At 34.0% G+C, this 20298-nt stretch overlaps 1 protein-coding gene across 1 annotated transcript; it reads right to left on the reverse strand.

The window, feature by feature from the left end:
• Nucleotides 1-3071: 3071 nt before the first annotated feature.
• On the reverse strand, nt 3072-19431 carry LOC145672955 (cyclic nucleotide-gated channel rod photoreceptor subunit alpha-like). The gene is made up of 5 exons (XM_081742209.1): nt 19221-19431; nt 13252-13496; nt 7946-8119; nt 4540-4758; nt 3072-3356 (listed from the first exon to the last, which is right to left on the reverse strand). The coding sequence occupies exons 1-5, from the start codon at nt 19270-19272 to the stop codon at nt 3186-3188; spliced, it is 861 nt and encodes a 286-aa protein (XP_081598335.1). The 5' UTR covers nt 19273-19431; the 3' UTR covers nt 3072-3185.
• Nucleotides 19432-20298: the final 867 nt, after the last annotated feature.

A 20298-nucleotide genomic window follows, 5' to 3' on the forward strand; every position in this document is an offset into this window, starting at 1 on the left:
GAGTCCAATATTGCAGGTATTGCACGTTGTTCGCATTTGATGAGGCTCCTGTGCAGTGTTATAGAATGCACATCTGCGAGATGCTCCTCTAACTGGCATTTGTGAAGCTTTTGTTTCAAGTGGAGCAGATGGCTTATGTTTACTGCGACGTTGCTTTTGCTCTTCTTTCCGGTAGTTTGGTGATATTAGTGTTCCAATCATCCCAGAAATACAGCCAGTCGGAACTGTTTCAAAGAGAATGGCTTCTCACAGTTTTTTATGAATTAGAAATGCATTACAACAGTCATATCATAACATATCTAAGATAGATAATTCGACAGAAACACTTACAGTATCAATAATATAGAATAAAATATTCATATATTACCTTCCCTCCTGAAACATTTATCCTGAAAGGGGTAAAACAGTTTAATTTCTCCGATGACGCAAGAAAGCTGCTACAAACAACACACTTTGAACGTCAATTGGCTATACAATTTGAGCGCGAATGAAAATCCTGGAAATAATTTAAACTTCTGTTCCTAGATGGCTTGCAAAATTCATACTAAAAGGTAGTTTCGTTCTAAACTCAGTGGGCTGCATTCAGAAAAAAAAAGTTAAATATATGGCTTGACACTGAAACCAGTGGTCCGGAAAGGATTAAAATATTCCTTTTGATAATAACAATGAAACAAAATGTTAGAATAGAGACTACATATCTATCAGATAGTAGATAGACAAATGATAAATGAACATAGACTATTACAAATAATCTCTATCTCTCTTGATTATTCCATATATCACAAGTCCGAAGAAAGGGCATTCTTCTCTAAATGAGCTGACAACTAAAAAAAAAAGTTTGTTTGTTTTGTTTGTTTGTTTTTTGCTTATCCTAATTATAAAATAGAAATGTGCCAGTCTGTGCTTCACACAAATTCTTAATAGTAAGCAGTCACATTAAAAGATGTCGTTACTCGTACTGCCTGATCCCAATAGATGTCGCCAGTGTGTAGGCAATTTGCCAATTTAAAACTACTGTGGCAAATTAATTGAAACATAAAACCTGTATTATTTCCAATTATACTGAAATAAGACCAGAACCATAGCCTATATTCATATTTGAGCATATAACTGCATGTTATTGTTTGTACAGACTAAACAAAAATGAATGTAAACAATTAGAAAGCATTATTTTAGCCTATGGCGTGTGCAGCGGTGCACCCTGGACACGTAAACCACATTTCGAATCCAGATATTTCAGGTAGCAGCCGAAGATCTGTCAACCCTAGAAGATAATTATCCAGTCCCAATTGTAAGTTCTCTTATAGCAACATTGAAGAGTTCGTAATTGTTACAGCGGAAAAAAAATACAAAATAAATAAATAAATGTAATGAAGAAAGTTAATACAATGAAAAGTGTGATTTTTTTTATTTCCCATAAAGATTATAGTAAGTTCAACAAACTGCTGAAACAATATTGAATATTAGCGAACAGTAATATAGCATTTTACAGAAGCACAATCTAGAAGACAATACATTTTAATGAGTGTATTATTAAACAATATTTTTTTTTAAAAGCAGTGCTTTCAAAGTTTCTTTTCTAAGCAAGAGAGTAGGTAAAATTTGATGAGTAACTAACACAAATTGTCAATATTTAAAAACAAGCTCAAATTACAACAGAGTTGGCTTAACAAAAACACACTTACGAAACTATAATCTTGTAAAATACATTTGTAACGTATTAGAACATCTAAAATTATGACTAATTATGCAAGTGAGAATACTAAGTACAATAAATACTAAGTTGTTGACTAAATTCTTAAAAGATAAAAGTAAGCAAAGTAAAATAGAACTCGTTGGTTATTTTCATAAGAGAAAATAAATTCAAAGCTGAACTTAAAAAAACAATCTTTAGTTATTCATTTTCTATGGTATAGACCAGCTTAACGAGTTCCTAAACTGTTCCATATATTGAGCAAAATTAAATTTCGTTTTAGATATTGTACTGAATACTTTATCGTTATGCACTATAGTACAATATTTGATGCAACAATAATTAATACAAGAGACAGAACTAAAAATTTACACATTTTGAATTACAAGTCTTCAAAGTGAAATATTTTACCTAAACTACTTTGAAATATATCAATAAACTTTAAACTTCATTTTGGACCTCAAAACAAATGCAAGAATATTCAGCGTACGTAACAATAGTTATTTATTTTTATTTATTTTCTACGTTGTTTTAAAGAATTCAATTACAGAGGAGACAAGTTTCAAATAATTATACAACTTCTATTAATCTTATGGTTCTAGCACTAAATTCTGTAGCTAATATTATGAGCTTTGTTTGGCAATTTTGAAAATGTTTAGTGTATAATAAGAGATATTCGTATACATAATTAAGAAATTGTTTTCAATTTATCTTCTTGTGATATTTATAATTTTGATAATATGGTAATATATCTTAATCATTTTTCTTGCCTCAAATAAATTTTCATTGTCTATCTAGCATGTGTGCAATAGCCTTATGATCTCCATAACAGAAAAAAAAAATGTGATTTCATTTTAATATGCATTAGATATAATCCTAACTTCTTTCAATTTGCTGGGCAGGTAAGATTTTTAATATTTCAAATACCTTAGTGAAAATGTATGTTAAGAAGCTCCTCATGATTTTTTTTTTTTTTTTTTTTTCATTATTTAGTATTTCGGAACACTTGCCGCAGAAATTCCTTATCGTAAACGTCTGCTACCTATTGTGCTTCAAACGAGTCACGTCAGCTTATTTTTCCATAACAGAAAAACATGTCATTCCATTTTAATATGCATTAGATATATTGCTAATTCTTTCAATTTGCTTGGCAGGTGAGATTTTTAACATTTCAAATACCTTTGTGAAATCCTATGTCAAGAAGACCCTCATGAAATATTATTATTATTATTATTTAATATTTAGGAACACTTGCCGTAGAAATTCCTTATCGTAAACGTTTGCTACCTGTCGTACTTCAATTGAGTCACGTCAGCTTAGCTTTTCGTTTAGTCAGTTTATCAGGATTTCGTAACAAAAAAAAAAAAAAAAAAAAAAATCAAGAACAAAAACATATTTTATTATTTGCTAGTACTAACCTTATACTAATAGTAAAGAATAATACAAAATAATAAAACAAATAAAATTCTGTCTTTCCTATGGATCGACAAAACTAATAATACTTTTCAGTTGATGAAGATAGTTTTTCTTCAATTTTGTCTTTGTCTTCAGGATAGTACGCCAGCAAATATTTCCACGAAGACTGTTCCAGAACTACTATATCAATATATGTTTTTGCTCTAAACGAGTAATAATGTCTTGCTTCGGGAAAGTAACCTTGTATCTGGAAACGAAAGTCAAAGTAAAATTAAGCTTATAATGACCATGCACATTATGTAAGGTCGTATACTTGCACAATTTATACGCTTTTCATGTACTACAGCTATTTGATTCATATACTCATATCTCGCCGTTTTAGTGCCCTTTTCAACTAACTTAAGTTCGTTTTTGAATTCTCTATGTCTGTCTGTGTGTGTGTGTGTCTGTCTGTCTGTTACTTGCGATTTTTTTTTTTTAATTTTGAGCCTTCCATTTGATAGAGCACCAAAAACTATCTGCAAAAGTGATGAAATGTTTCACGTCACTCTTACCGTTCCCGAGATATTGGCCAAAAAATGGCCGATTTTTGGAGATTTAAGGAGATATATATCGGGAACCATAAGCTATAGAGAGACGATATTGGTGTTGCTCGATACCTAAGAGGATGGTGAAGATTTTGCTATTTAATAGTAACCGGTGGTTATTGTCCAATTTGCCACTTGTTTGGCCAATGGCCACCAGTTAATATCGGTACCAAAATGTTTACCATCCTCTTTGGTATTGATTAACACCAATATCATCTCTCTATGACTTATCGTTTCCGAGATATTGGCCAAAAATTAGTACCGATTTCGGAAGATTTATGGAGCCATATCTCGGGAACCGTAAGTCATAGAGAGATCACATTGGTGTCAATCAATACCTAAGAGGATGGGAAACATTTTGGTACCAAATAGTGACCGGTGGCCACTGGACAACTGGCTATTGTTCCTCAGATATTGCCCAGAAAATTTCGAATTTCGGGAGATTTAAGGAGCCATATCTCGGGAACCGTAAGTCATAGAGAGATGATATTTTGCGAAGTTTTGCGAGAAAGTGAAGAATGTATGGATAAAAATATTTAATTTTACATGTAGGAACAACCATAGTTATCCTTCCCGCTCCATCTCTCCATTCTTTTTAAGTTGGTTCTGGCAATGCTCTTGGAGCATTCTCAACTGGTTCAGTATTGACTTTATATGAAATATAGTCCTATAGCCTAACGTAGTATCATAATCTGATGAGTTCTCACCGGAAACCGAATATGTATCTTCTATGCCACACACAAAAGACAAGTGTATTGGCCACTTGATCTACAACGCATAACTGACTACCTGAAACACTCACAAATACTTCCGTTTAAAGCTACCTTAACACAATCTACTTACCATTCCAAAGGAGCTCCCATCAGTTAATATATCTAAAATCTTTCCTCCACCGTCATCTTTTGGGTTTATTACTTCCACACGACCAGATTTTATAAAATAACAAGATTCATCGAGATCACCCTTTTTCACAATGTAGTCTCCAGGGAAATACACGAAGCGTGTTAGTTTCATGCATATTTGCCGAATGAAGCCAATGTGCGTCGCACCAAATACAAAGTTCTGAAAACAAAATTATTAGAACAAATATATACACACAGAGTCTACCAAAGAAAGTACACATACTTGTAACGAAAGAAAATTCTATATTGTGAGTCAGTGATGAGCTTTTTTTTTTTTTTTTTTTTTTTTTTTTTTTTTTTTTTTTTTTTTTTTAAAGTTGGTCAAGAATATCATATTTATTTGGTGAGATTATGCGGTTACTTTATTTGTTTAGTTTAACCGAATATTTATTTGGGCATTTATACTCAATCTATACAGGGTGTCCATAAAGTCCGTTACCACCCCGTGTATCTTCGAATCAACTGCGAATATGAGAAAACGTAAAAACACGTCCATCATTATTTTAAGGGGCTTGAATTTTGAGCTATAAAAGGTCCGCCCCAGACACCCCCATATAGGGGTACGTGGGGTCAACTTGAAAATTTTAAATGACAAAGATGGTCGAGTAATATATCGTTGGAAAGGACTCGACAAGATAAATATTTCGTCGAAAGTTTCAAGTTCCTATGTTGACCCCATACAAAATGGCGGGGATTCACATTTCGTGTCCACGAAGTCCGTGCGGAGACGACAAGAAGGATATTCAAATCAATGAGAAGAAAACTATGCGAGAAAGGATGAAAACAAATTTCTAAATGGGTTGCATTTAACAACTGCACCAGCAAAAATATGTGTTACATAATGTGTGTGTGTTTTTTAAATAATCAGTAAAATCATATATGAACTGTTTATTTCTATAGGCAATATTATAATGATGTGTAATTGGTATTATAATGTGTAATTTTTTCTTTCATATCTTAAGTACTCTGTATACTGCACACTTTCGTTTGTAACTTTACATTTTGTGTAATATGTAGGCCTAATGCATATTTTTGTATCGACCTAATGCATATTTTTGTAAATTTACATTCCTTTGGGAAAAAAAAATTGAAAATAGAAAAGACAGAAGCGGAAGAGAACAAGGCTAACTATGGGGAGTGTGGAGGCTGTGGTTTCTTTCTTTTTTCTATATTTTAAAGTTATTCAGGGGTCAGGGAAATCTGGAACTTTCGTCATGAAAAGTCAGGGAAAAGTCAGAGATCTTTTGTTCAAATTGGGTGGACACAGTGTTTACATTTCCAAATGAAATTATATAAATTAGGGCGTCACTTCAAAAACTAAGGGGGGAGGGGGCAACTGCCCCCTCTTGCGCCCCCCTAATCGCCGCCCATGCAGAGTGTGTTACATAAAAGTGTCACAATATTTTGGAAACAAATTCCTAATATCAAAATAAGAAAAAAGTTCATATGGACCTATACTCAAAAGTGGATAGTTTCGGAGTTACAGGGTGCCGAAAACGTAAAATAAGTGAACTTTAGAAGTTCATAGCTCCACTACTATGGGACCTATCGTAGCTGAGTTAAGACATCATTAAGGAACTGGTATATAAACTATCCAAATATCTATGTTTAAGAATGCTCCAGTACTTGTATTCCAATTTTTAGAGAGGTAGGTGGAGAGTGATCAAGTACTCCCAAACAACCTCTCTAAAAATGATTGTGAAATTACCAGAGGTTCTGAAAGATGGATATTTGTACAGGTCACATACCAGTTCCTCAGTGATGTCTTGACCTGACTACAATAGGTCACTTAATAGTGGAGCTTTTAAAGTTTATTTATTTTACGTTTTCAGCATCCTATAATTCTGAAACTATCCACTTTTGAGCACAGGTACATTATGATTTTTTTTTTCTTATTTTGATGTCAGGAATCTGTTTCCAAAATATTATGACACTTATGTATCACCCTGTATACTGATACTTACACTTGTTCAGCCTAACCTTGTATATAACAGATGTGTTTAGTTCAAAAATAAATAAATTTTAGTTAAGCATAAATGATACTTTTGTTTCATTAAATCTCTTACATTTTCAGAACAACTATTGCTTATATTTTTAAATCATTTTCACCTTAATTGTTTTTGTCATAGAATATCACCCTAATAACTCTACAAACAACTCGTTCGGACTAGAAAAGATATTGTGTCCACCGATTTGCTTTTGTTCTTCCGTACTAAGAGATGGATTATTCTTAATTATACTTCCTATTAAACTTCTGAACTTCTCATTTTTTCTTTCTTCAGAATGCAGTAATTATTTTTTTTTTTTTCGTGTTATAATGGAGACAGAAATGTAGAACATATTGTGATTTCTTCATTAAGAGTCTGACATACTAAAAACAATGCAAAATTTACCATTTTTCTTTTGCTTGTTTATTCATCAGTGAAAAGAGATATTGAAATTTAACTTAGCACAATCATAGATAATGTTATTCTACAACAGAAAATATAAACCTAAAGAATTTTCAGTGTTGCCATCTATAGAAATTACAATGTTGCCAGAATAACATTTTCTCTAAAAATCTAAGTTTAAGGCAGCGACCAGAGGAACGAACTCAACTGCATTTGATTACTTATCATGTTGTCTTGGAATCCTGTGAACTACTTTTTCAAATAACATTATTATTTAATTTTAATAACTGTATGTTAAAACTTTTTTGTTTATTACAAACTAAATGCAACTATTATTTAAAAAGTAGTTTACAGGATATCAAAACAACATGATACGTAATCAAATACAGTTGAGTTCATTCCTCTAGTCGCTGCCTTAAATTAGATTTTGGGAGAAACGTTATTCTGGCAACACTAAAAATTCTAAAAACAAGCAAAAGAAAAGTGGTAAATTTTGTATTATTTTTTAGCATGTCAGGTTCTTAAAGATGAAATGTTCCAAAGAGTCCAAAATTTCCCAGGCAAAAAGAGTCTTGGAAGAAACTTAGTTTTTGTTTCAAACAAAGAATTTTTTGAGCCCTTGCATTTCTAATGAAGATAGTACAAGTAGAGAAGAATTGATTGTGAACACTTTTATGATAATGCTTCTTATACCAACTACATAATAAATAAACAATATAAATACAGAAAAAATGGTTAATTTGGTATCTTTGTTGAATATTGGCTGTAATCATTCTTCATCTTTCTAAACAATAGCGTTAGCTTCATTCAAAGTATACTAAAGATTTCACATTTTGATAAATGTGATTGAGGTCCTGAAAATAAGAATGGAAGACATTTGACAGGTATATTTTACTTAATGAAAATTAAAAAAAAAAAAAAAAAAAAAAACTAATACTGAATATAAGAGCACATTACCTTCCTTAACAGTTTTCCGTATACGTGATACTTCAAATCCATTTGCATAGACGCAGGAGCCTCCAACATTAAATTAGGATAAAATGTCCCTGACTGTCTGACCCAGAGCAACTTAACATAAACCCAAACATTTCGGAGTAAGGCCGGAGATAAGTCAAGATCTGTCAAATATGTCTGTAGAATAAAGAACAAAAAAATCAACACGAACTGGTACTATTTTTCTCTAATAGGTATACACGAATACCATAAAGATACATCGGTTTACAAAGCACTGTGCATTTAAAAGTACCTACAAAGATGGTGCTACATGAAAAGATACATACAATCACCAAATTTCAGGTACATTCTACAGATGTTAAATTTGTTTGCTGTTGGTCACACGGCACACGTCCAAACTGTAAACAAGTTCGTTCACAATAGCATGTTTCCTTCAATGTCTGTTACAGCAGCAGTGATACGTTTTTTCAGTTCTTGCAGTGTTATTGGCATTAAGGGTAGACAAACTGTTACCTTCGTATACCTCTACATGAAAAAGTCACATAGCGGAAAACCTGGAAGCGTGAACTTTGTATATTCTAAAACAGAAAACAAAGTTAACAGTTGAACTGCCACCATCTTGTAAACTATCGCCACAGGCATAGGTGAAGATAGGGACTCTAAGCTGGGACGTACAACGCACACACTCATATATATATATATATATATATATATATATATATATATATATATATATATACAGGGTGTTCAAAACAACACAGATAACGTTTGATATGAAGATAAGCCAAAAAGTATAGACCAACCTGGGTGCACAAATGCTTCTCTGCAGAGCTATAAGCTGGTAAAACATGAAAAAATGAACTTTAAAAATCCAAAACTCCAAAACTTATGGTACCTACCTTAGTCGGGTCAAGATTTCACTTAGGAACTAGTATGTGCGCTTTCCAAAAATACATGTTTCAGAATCCTGCGGTACTTACGCAACAATTTTTTTTTAGGAGTTTGGCTACGAGGATATAATTTGAAATACTCACCAACTACTTCTATAAAAATTGATGCGAAAGTACCGTAGAATTCTGAAACTTGGATATTTGGATTGGGCACATACTAGTTCCTAAATTAATTCTTGACCCGACTACGGTAGGTCCCATAGTTTTGGAGGTATGGACCTCAGGCTATAACTTTGAAAGGAAGCATTTGTGCACCCCAGTTAGTCTATGCTTTTTGTTTTATCTTGATGTCAGGAATCACCTCCCAACGTTGTCGGTGTTGTTTTAAAATACCCTGTATATATATTTGTTTCATTTTAAACATTCAAATTTAAATATCTACCAAGAACATATCGCACACCCGCATAAGAGCACAATTACACATTTGTGGGAACATGACATTTAACACTTTAACTGGTTAAGACGTAGTACTACGTCATGGCATATATGCAATGGAAATGGCTACGACGTAGTACTACGTCATGGCATATATGCAATGGAAATGGCTACGACGTAGTACTACGTCATGGCATATATGCAATGGAAATGGCTACGACGTAGTACTACGTCATGGCATATATGCAATGGAAATGGCTACGACGTAGTACTACGTCTTGACTATAAAGTCACTAATGTTCAATGGCAATGACAAAGGTGTCTCTTGAAAACTTTTCTTCTTATATTTAAATGGGAAACAAATTAATAAACGGCTCTGAATGTCCATAATTTGCAAACGACATTGGGTTTTGGAATATCAAATGACAAATTGTTCATCGTAAGAAGAACATTGCTGCTGCTGTAATAAAATTCAAAATGTTTCGAAACAGTAGCAAACGTCTTGGCGAGGCGCGGATATCTTTGTAACGTTTTTTTTGTTTGTTTATTGTTGTGTGCTACTGTTGTTTGTGTGAAATATACATAATTGTTTCATAGTTCTACAAAGTAAGAATGGCGTCCACGATCAGGAAGAAGAAAGAAGAGATGTTGTGATGAACAGACAATGCGTGGACCGCTTGAAGATGACGGTTCAGATGACGATATGGATGACTGGTTCAATATAGATAATGAAAGTGAGACAGAGATATCAGAAATTCAGGTTCAGAACATGAATACAGTGATGATGGTAATGACGATTCAGACAGTCTGACTTGGAGTTCCAAGCCTTGTGGCTACGACGTAGTGCTACGTCTGCCACTTGAGAGTACACATTTCCATAAAAACCTGCCAGTTAAAGAGTTAAAGTTTGTTCTTCTACCAAAATCACTCCTTGAAATACTGGTATTTCTGTAATCTAGGGGTTAATTTGTTTAGTTACGTTTATGAAAAAAAAAAAAAAAAAAACACCAGGTAGAGGTAATATTCTCTTCTTCATTCTCTTTTGAGCGATGCTAACTCAAAATTTCCATTTTTTGAGTTGTAACACTCTTCCACCGGGTGTGCGATATATAACGAAAAACGCATTAAACTGGTAATTATCGAATATCTTAGAACCTTAATTACAATTCTTCTCGAGATCATCCTAATGTGGTATATCACTTTTTTTAAAACCGAGTCCATCTTTTACATATAATAAAGCCTAGGAGCAATATAGTGCTGTGCTACAATTTTCAACGGTTACCGTACTTTTTGAAAGCATTAATTCAGTAACTATGTTTAAATTCATTCAAACTTGAACTTTACTAGAAAAGAAACGTGAGATCTTCCGTTTAGCATTTTTCAACAACAACAAAATGAAAGTGTTATCCATGGAATTTTTTTTAAGAAAATTTAATTCCCATTTATCTCGAAACCACTGAAAACGTAATATAGCACTATCTTGTCCGAGTCCTTCAATTTTATTTAGTGTTATTCACAGAAATTTAAATAAGAATTAGTTTCGCGAAAGAAGATGCAAAATAGTTACAAGCTACAAATATCTAAAAGAGCAACACTTTCCTGGAGTTGAAGTTTCTACTCTGACGACTAATGCAGTAAGAATAGAGGTCAAAAATTAGTTAAAAGTTAAATTTAAGCAAATTAAAAGTAACAATTTATTTTATTTATGTGGGAGGTACGAGGAGGTATCAATAAAACTTCGTGCAATCATCTAGAATAAATCCACTCTAGACAACTCTGATGTCATGATGGTATTAGTCTTTCTCTAGGTACTCAACGTGCCTAGCGACACACCACTTTTGCCAGTGGTTCTTCACTTTCCGTAAACTTTTTTTTTTCTAAAAATCTGCAGTTTGGATTTGAAACTACAGTTCAACCTCAGAAATGAACCCTTAACCTCATCCCTACTGTCAAAATGGCATCCTCTAAGTGGATGATTCATTTTTGGGAAGACAAAGAAATCACTTAATGCTAGGTCTGGTGAGTATGGAGTTCGGGTAATATTTCATACCATAATTCCAGTGCCTTCATTATGGATGTATGGACGGAATGACATGATGCATTGTCTGCCGACAGCAGCAGCCCTTTTGTGACCAATCCAAGACGTTTCTTCTTCAGTTTTTCTCGTAACTTAGTCAGGAGATGGAAATAATAGATACTAGTAATAGTTTGCCCCTCTGGTAGGTAATTTGTCATGATGACCCCTTCACAGTTCCAGAAAACGAAAAACAACCTTGGCGGTAGACTTCTGCACCCATGCCTTTTAAAGTTGGAGGTGGAGGAGTGTTTTCATTGTTTGCTCATTTCCTTTGTTTCTAGGTCATAAAGATAAACCGAGTCTTCAACCATGGTCACTAGTCTGCCGAAAAATTTCTCTTCATCCACCTCACAGCGATGCAACATTTCTCTTGCAGATCCTCGTGATGTCTGATCTGGAAAGATATAAGGAGTCGTGGCACCCACCGTGCTGACACTTTCTGAAGCTGCAACTGCTTGTGAATGGTATTCCAGGCAGACCCATAACTCATACCTATTGCACATCTAACACTTTGAATGATTATCCTCTTGTCTTCCATTATAATCTTCTCAACTTTCTCTGTCAAGGCAGCACCATCAGTAAAAGATGGTCTTCCAGATCTAGAGGTGTCCGCGGTGATCATGTGTCCAGTTTGGAATTACCGTTTCCACTTAGATACCATCCCATAGGATTGGCTTTTATCCCCAGACTTTTTTCACCTCTTCGTGGATCTGCTTTTCTGATTTCCCCTAAAGATGGAGGAACTTAATGACGCTGCGTGCCTCAAGTTTGGCAATCATCGCACCTTCAGTGATTTACCTGCAATAATAATAATAATAATAATAATAATAATAATAATAATAATAATAATAATAATAATAATAATAATAATAAAAAGAGTTATTCTAATGAGTCCAGACTTTGCAGGGTTAGCGTACAAGGACCAAACTATAAAATGCATGTCCGAAGGGGTTCGAAGTTTGTCACCTTCTACATGATTGCATGATTTTTTTATATCTCCTAGTATCTTGTGTGTTTATGGTTATAATTTGAATATACACAAAGTATTGAAGTTGAATTGATACTTACAAATTTGATTTACGCCTGGTGCTTTATTATTATTATTATTATTATTATTACAAGGCGTATCTGGAAAGTAAATATCGTTTTGGAAAAATTATAGTAAACATTTTTTTTTTTTTGAAAAAAAAATATTGTCGCAAGAAAGAGCATATCTTACACTACTTTTCCACATAGTTTCCACCGTTGTTGAGGCACTTGTCGTAGCAGTGGATCAACTTATCTAGTCCTTCCTCATAGAACGATGCCGCCAGTGATGAGAACCATTACTGCACAGCGAGTTTCACTTCGTCGGGAATTCGTCTGAAAGCGTTGTCGTGGTGAAACGTCTATTCTCACGGATTTTTTTTTTCATCGATTTTCCTCACCAAGTCATCTTTGACAACAGAAGGCCGACCACCCCGCGGCTCATCGTGGGCATTAGTTCGACCCTCATTAAATATCCTTACCCACTTTCTCACCATTCCATCAGTCACTGCCTTTTCACCATAAACATCTTTAATTTGACGATGAATTTCTGACCGTTTCACATTCTTCGCGTTTAAAAATCAAATTACCGAACGAATCTCACAGTCGGCGGGATAGTCACATTGTCTTAGACATTTTAAATTTGCACTGTAAATAGACAATACTACGCAGAGCAACCTAAAGGACTTCAGTTGAGAGCAGACGAACAAGAACGACTAGCGCGCATGCGCGGAATGCCGATCGCAGCGCAGCAGCGGCGGAAATGCGAAACGATACTTTCTTTTCGGATACGCCTCGTATTTTTTGTAATACCATACTTTAGAAGATTTTTATTTCATCTTATAGAAAAATGATACATAAATTGTGTTATCAACACTTACCAAAAGCGTACTTATTTTGTCTTCGTATTTAGCCACTGTATCCATTTTAGCTTCCAGAACTGAAGTGGTTTCTCCAAACAGAATAATGAAAGTATACTTATAAACGAAGAACATTACTACAGTATATACAATATCGCCCATAGTGAAAGGCATCCAATCGGATGAAGTATTGGTGCAAAGAATGTTTACAATAAATGCGCATACCGACATGAAGCAGCCTTTATTACTTGGCGGTATCCATGATACTAAAATACATACAACAAAATGTATTACAAACCACGCTGAATTTTAATTTTTTATTTCTTTTTATTTTGCTAAACTTTATCACTTCATATAACAACTAAAATTAAAATGTTTTCTATTTATACAGGGTGTTTCAAAACAACACGGACAACATTTAGGAGGTGATTTCTGACACGAAGATAAGACAAAGTATAGACCAATCTGGGTGCACAGATGCTTGCTTTCGGAGTTATAAGCTGCGGAAAACATAAAAAAAAATGAACTTTAAAAGGCCATAGTTCCATAACTATGTGACCTACCGTAGTCAGGTCAAGACTTCACTTAGGAACTAGTATGTGCCCTTTCCGAATATTCATGTTTCAGAATCCTGCGGTAATTCCGCAACAATTTTTATAGGTGAGCACTTCAAATTATATGTTCGTAGCCAAACTTCCTCTGTAAAAATTGTTGCGTGAGTAAATTAGGATTTTGAAACAAGGATATTTCGATAGAACACATACTACTTCCTAAATTAAATTTTGACCGAGTACGGTAGGTCCTATAGTTTTGAAGCTATGGACCTTTAAAGTTCATTTTTTATTTTTTTTTTTCGGCAGCCTATAACTCCGAAAGGAAGCATTTGTGCACCCAGGTTGGTTTATAATTTTTGTCTTATCTTGGTGTCCCAAACGTTGTCGGTGTTGTTTTGAAACACTTTGTATAAGCTTGTAAGTTTTCAGAATTACCAAATACTCTAACGGGCAGTTCAGATTGTATTTCAGGCAAGATTTTAGAAGTTATGTAGTATTAAGAGAAAAAAAAATGGATGGATGATACGGAAAATCAAACGCAGGACGTTCCTAAAACATAGTAAGAAACTAAAAAGCTTTCAATATAGAAGCCTACTAGCCTGGTAGTTCCAAGTTGTAGTTGTAGTTGAACTGTCGACAACTTACATTATTGTCTTGTACCCAGACTTTAATATTGAATTTTCAGATACTACATTAATCTAAAACAGTGGTTCTCAACCTAATTTCTATCACGACCCCCATTTTATCATATTCCCTTGCCAGCGACTCCCTTATAATTTACAGTCCGCGCCAAGTGAACTTTGTGGTGGACAAACACCGTGTGCGTGGGTTTTCTCGGGGTTCTCCCGTTTCCTCCCACTTTCTTCATTCCACCATTTCATTCATTACTCATCATCACCGTCTCCTTTAGCTTAACCGGCATAACCGTGAGACGTAAAACTCAAAAATTTCCTTTTTCATTTTTTCCCTTATAATTTATGGTTTGTAACAAACTTGTGTGGGATTTTCAATATACCTATTGCGGAGATCTCATGATATTAATCTATTTCTATAATAGTAGAATCCATTTCTTGTATATAGTGGATACAGTAACTTCCCTAAAAGCGAATGGATTAAAAAAATGGTCAGTTCATTCATATGACAAGTATGGAATCCAATCCGACATACTGTTTCAAAATGGAAGCCGTTTGAGAATTTTAAAACTTTACAACTTCCTTAATTTTGTGTCATATGATAAACAAAATATAGTGATATCTAATTTTGGTTAAAAATACTTGGACAGTTGTTAAAAAAAGTTATTGAGTATTTTAAATAACTTGATAATGTGCGTCTCCTAAGATTGAACCGGACATTACCGCACTAGTGAAATAACATCATGCTCAGGTATTTCATTAGCTTTCAATTTTAATTGTATTTCAATATGCAGGTTCTGTTGCATTTGTATTTTTTCTGGTACTTCAATATGCAGTTTTCATTAGTTTCATATCGTACCTCATTCATTTGAATTGATTTTTAAAAAATTCTGCACTTGTTGAAAATGTTTAGTACACTTATTTTTTGTTGTCCTTAACAGTGTGTATAAAATTAAAAATATGCCTATCAGAACAACATTCAAAATAGTATTTAAAAATATTTTCCGGTATTAGATTCTAATTATGTTTATCTCTTCCGCGTGTCTTCGTGACCCCTATGAAACCTTCTCGTGACCTCTCTAGGGGTCTCGACCTCCAGGTTGAGAAACCCTGATCTAGAAGATAAGTATGGAAAGTTCTCACCCCAGTGTCTTCTGAGAAATATCAAATTTCAGAACCAATAAACCTAGAAGGTACTTTTACAATTGAAAAGTCCAGGGAAAAAAAGGAGGGATGTCCATTTTTTACTAATTTTTCAGGAAACGATTCTTAAAGTTCAAAACGTTTTATTTCCTAAACTAATCGTGGAAAATGCTTGAAATTTGGTTTACAAGTTTGTTATTAAGTTGGGAACTAGGTTACAAAATCTTATGCTCAATGTATATTATTGTAAAGAAAATAATAGAAAACAACTGACATGAGTTTGGTTTGTACTAAGGAAAAAGGGATCTGTTGAAGGCAAAACAATAGAAAAAAAGAGGCGATTGTTTTTTTTTAAATATAAACAATATTATTAAAAGTAAATTGCTTTCTTTCTTTGTTGTTTTTATTCTCTTTTACTCCGCTAATTACTTCTTTGGTGGTTCCATATATTTTTTTTTTATAGAAGGTTTGAGCATCTGGGCTACATAAGACCTTTAAAGCTTGCAGATCATGAAATTTTTCTTTCAAGATAGGCAATTTCCCTTTAAGAAAGAGGAAAAGATCTTGTATATCACACCAATAAAATTATTGTGTTGATAATAGTGTCATATTCAAACTGTTCTCAACCGATTTAACCTAGTACTTTATTGTACAACGAAAATTTTGCAAATGTACTTTTATTCTCGAATCTATATCAAGTATGGGAGAATGGGGCACGGAGAACAAGTGGCATACAAAGGTTCATTGACTTTGTTGACCTGATAGTCAACGTCGTATAAACGACTATCTGACATTGCTTACGGAAAAGTGCACTTGCTTAAGCAAGTTTGACGACATTAGAATGTTAAATATCAGGTTCTGGGGCAAGAGTGATATATTTTTTTAACTCATTTAGTATATAATAATTCATTGACTATACCTGTATTGCACGCATGTCCGTGAAAGAACAAGATGGCATGAAAATCTAAATTTTGCCAAAAATTGAACATCCCTTCTTTTTATCCTGGACCCTTTAATTACGTTTCTTTCTTGCGATCAGTGTTGTCAAATTATGAAAGGAAAAAGTCTGGCAGAGAGTATAAAATGTGAACAGTGTACAGAACATGAACGGTGACAAGTGAGTTACCATTAATATTTGCTTATGTCCGACAAGAACCTTTATGTTTCACATATTTTAAATCCTTTTTAATCATTTTTACCCATCCGCATTTCTCCCCATGTTTTAAATCCTTTTCGAATTGTATCTAGGCTGAAGATGGAAATAATGTTATCCGAAAATACCTCCTAGAGGACTTTTTTTTTTTTTTTTTTTTTTTTTTTGCGGTGAGTATTAGCCTTTTGCTTACATTTTTCTCAGTAGCGGTTCGTAGTCTGTAGAAGCACCAGTTGCAATGTTGCAATATCAAAGGTGTGTAGGTACGCGCAAGTGTTCCCTTCCCCCAGCATTCTTGAGTCTTATCCAAAACATATTCAGGAAATATGAAGAGGAAAGTCCTTTTAAGCTCTATTTGTATATTTATTGATTGAAGTGTATTCTCTAATATTGGTTTAATATAAGATTTCCTTTTCTGTTTCAAACAACCACTATCAATGTACGTTCATACACTATTTATATACAAAACTTCTTCACTCATGTTATTGAACAAGAGATAAATCGAATATATAGCATGTGCTGTTAGCCATGAATGATACCGTTAACCCGAAAAGAAGAAAAAAGCAAGAAAATTGCATATATTCATGCATGCAGTTAAACAAAATTATTTAATTAAGTAAATTATGCATTATTTTAAAATGGAATATCTTTCTTCGTTCTTTTCGAGCTTCAAATTTTCCTGACTTCATTGAAATCTGAAATTCTTCTCGCCAAGTTTTTCTGAATAGAAAGCATCCCTACCGCAAATATTTTCTTCTTATTTTCTTTAGGATACAGAAACACCTCTCTCCTCCGATAATATGCATTTTGTTAATATTTCTTTGTATGAATATAAGGGACAAAAAGTCCGTTTTCAGTAACTACGTATTTTTTGTCTGCTGTTCTACTATAAAAAAGTGGAGTTGAGTTTAGTTTAGCGTCCCTTTCAGCAGCGAGGCTATATGAGACGTGGACCTACTGATTAACGTGGAATCCGAACCACATGAGCTCCCGCCGGGAATCGAACCCGGGTCTCTCGCGCCAAAGGCGCGTACGCTAACCGCTTAGCCACGGAGGAGCTCAACTATAAAAAAGCATTAAATCTAAGATTTTTTCCTTCGAAAATGAATATATATATATATATATATATATATATATATATATATATTAGTGTAACATTCCAGCAATTTAGGCTAAAGAAGACAGATGAGCATTGAAAGTGAAAGATTTGAGATTAATTTTTTATGTTCTCCGCCGGAAATCGAACATAGGATCATGTGCACGAAAGACACAGGGCTAGAAATTAGACCAGTGATAAGACATTTTCTGCTTCGAGACTCGATCGCCCTCTCCCCAGAATAGGATATTTTTTATTTTAGAAATAAAGCCTATAACAAGCTTTTTCACTTTTGTATTATAAATGTAAAATAAAACCTATTGACTTCGAACGACCGCCCTCCACCAAACATTCAGCCTGGACCCGCCCCTGCTACCACCAGACGCGTATTTGTTCTTGCGAGTTTCTGTTTTGTGAATAACTTCTTTCTTCCAAGCGTCTATATCTCACTCATTCTATCAATTGAGTCAAGCGCTGCCAAGCGGAGGAATTCGTAACTATTACAGAAGCTGACTATATACCAGTGGCAGGAAAAGGTGCAACTGGAAGGGAGCAATACGGGAGGATAGCAGCGACGCAGGAATAAATCCACTTCCTTATGTTAAGAAATAGGAGCTCGTTGCCATATGCTCAATGTTACTGCTTCCAGTGGCAACGCTCGCTGCAACTGGAAATGTAAATCTCTCTCTTTCTTTCAGTTTTTTATTGATTTTTTAAAGAAATGCATCAATATTGTTTCGCGCTCAAAAGCAAAGGTTTATTTTTTACTGATACACTACTTTAATACCTAAAATATCTTTGGTATTCAAAAAAATATCCGGTTGCACAACCATGCAACATATAGTACCAGCCGCAGCTGTTTTTCTAAATATTATGATCACTCGCAAACTCAGTTATAAATAAGTTAGTCGAACTTATAAAATTTTCCTGGAGTGAGAAAATACAAGGGGACCTTATCGAACAATTTTATGATGGTTCCTTTCTTAACATGTTCAAAATGGTCCCTGAATTATATACGAGTGACTCATGTCATGCTTTTTAAACTTTTATTGTGAAAATGTTCTTAGTAATTTTAAAAATTGTTGGTCTCTCCTTGGTTACGGAGTTCTGGAGCAAAAATGAACACTCGATCCAAGTGGCACTCGGACTCCCTTTTATTGTCGAGGGAGGGGCAGTACGTACAGTGGGCCCCTAGAAAGCACCTTCCTGGTGGGCCCCTGGGTTGCAGTATGGCCAAGCTGTGCACAATACTATTTTTGAATGTTTGATTAATACTAATATTAATACTACTACTACTAATAATAATAATAACAATAATAATAGAGTACCGTGTGAAGTATGTTTCCATAATGATCTCACCAAAGCCCATTTATTTATTCCCAGAAAACTCTGAATTTTTATCTAACTCTTACCTGTCGTAAACGTTTTTGTTACATTGTCGTATATATGCTTATCTATGTACATGATGGAACACGTGTAAGGATACTGAGATGTATGCCATAGGAGCCATATCAACCCAGTCGCCGTAATAAGAAGACTGATCCAAATCCAGTAACTAACAAGCTTCAAAAGGAAAATGTTCACATTTAACTTCCGGATGTTCGTCTTGAAATATCTATAAACGTATACCTACAAAAAGCAGCAGGAGTTAAAAATAAATTTCATAAGCTATCGTACATAACGGAATATATTGTCACACGTAACAAGATAATATTTGTTTCCTAATTTTTACTGTTATAATTAAACAAAAAGTATAATAAAGTGGCACACAAGAAGTGCCACTCTGTTAAAAGTTACTGAATTCACAATAGTCTGTAAACTTCCCATAATTATACTGGTATACGCAACACATTTCTGATCTTATCTTTAGGCAGAACAGGATAATCTTTGTAAAAAGAGAGATTTCGATTTCAAGGAAATATAATGGTAATTATTTCCCTTGCAATTATTGTTGCTTTCAGGGCTCCTTCATTTTTGTATAACATTTCAGCGTTCCTGACAGTATGATTTATATCTCTGGCGAAAGTACAATTACCGAGTAGCCACCTAGGTCGCGTTCGCTGCGGGGGGGTAACGCATTCTCGAATAGCCATACGCTAACAGTCAGGAAAATAATTACAGAAACTATAATTAAATTTCCCTAAAATCTAAATATCGTTCCTTGGAAAGATTAAACAGATAAAAAATTCTTGTTTTGCCTAAAGAGAAGATAATATCAAAAATTAGCTGTAAAATGCTGCTGGCTCAATAGACAGAACAGGCATTAGAGAGAACAGATATTAGACTGAACAGAAAATTACTTAGTAGTAAATTACTCAGTCTTCTAGAAACATATCTCAGTAATAGGACACAACGAGTTTCAGTTTCAGGTTACTTTTCTAACTTTATTCCTGTAACTTCTGGAGTTCCTCAAGGTAGTGTTCTGGGTCCACTTTTATTTTTATTATACATAGACGATCTGCCTTCTTTGTTCACAAACAGCTCTGCCAA

The sequence above is a fragment of the Thermobia domestica genome, chromosome 16, assembly GCF_964235325.1.
Source record: "Thermobia domestica chromosome 16, izTheDome1.hap1.1, whole genome shotgun sequence".
In the NCBI taxonomy this organism is placed as follows: Eukaryota; Metazoa; Arthropoda; class Insecta; order Zygentoma; family Lepismatidae; genus Thermobia; species Thermobia domestica.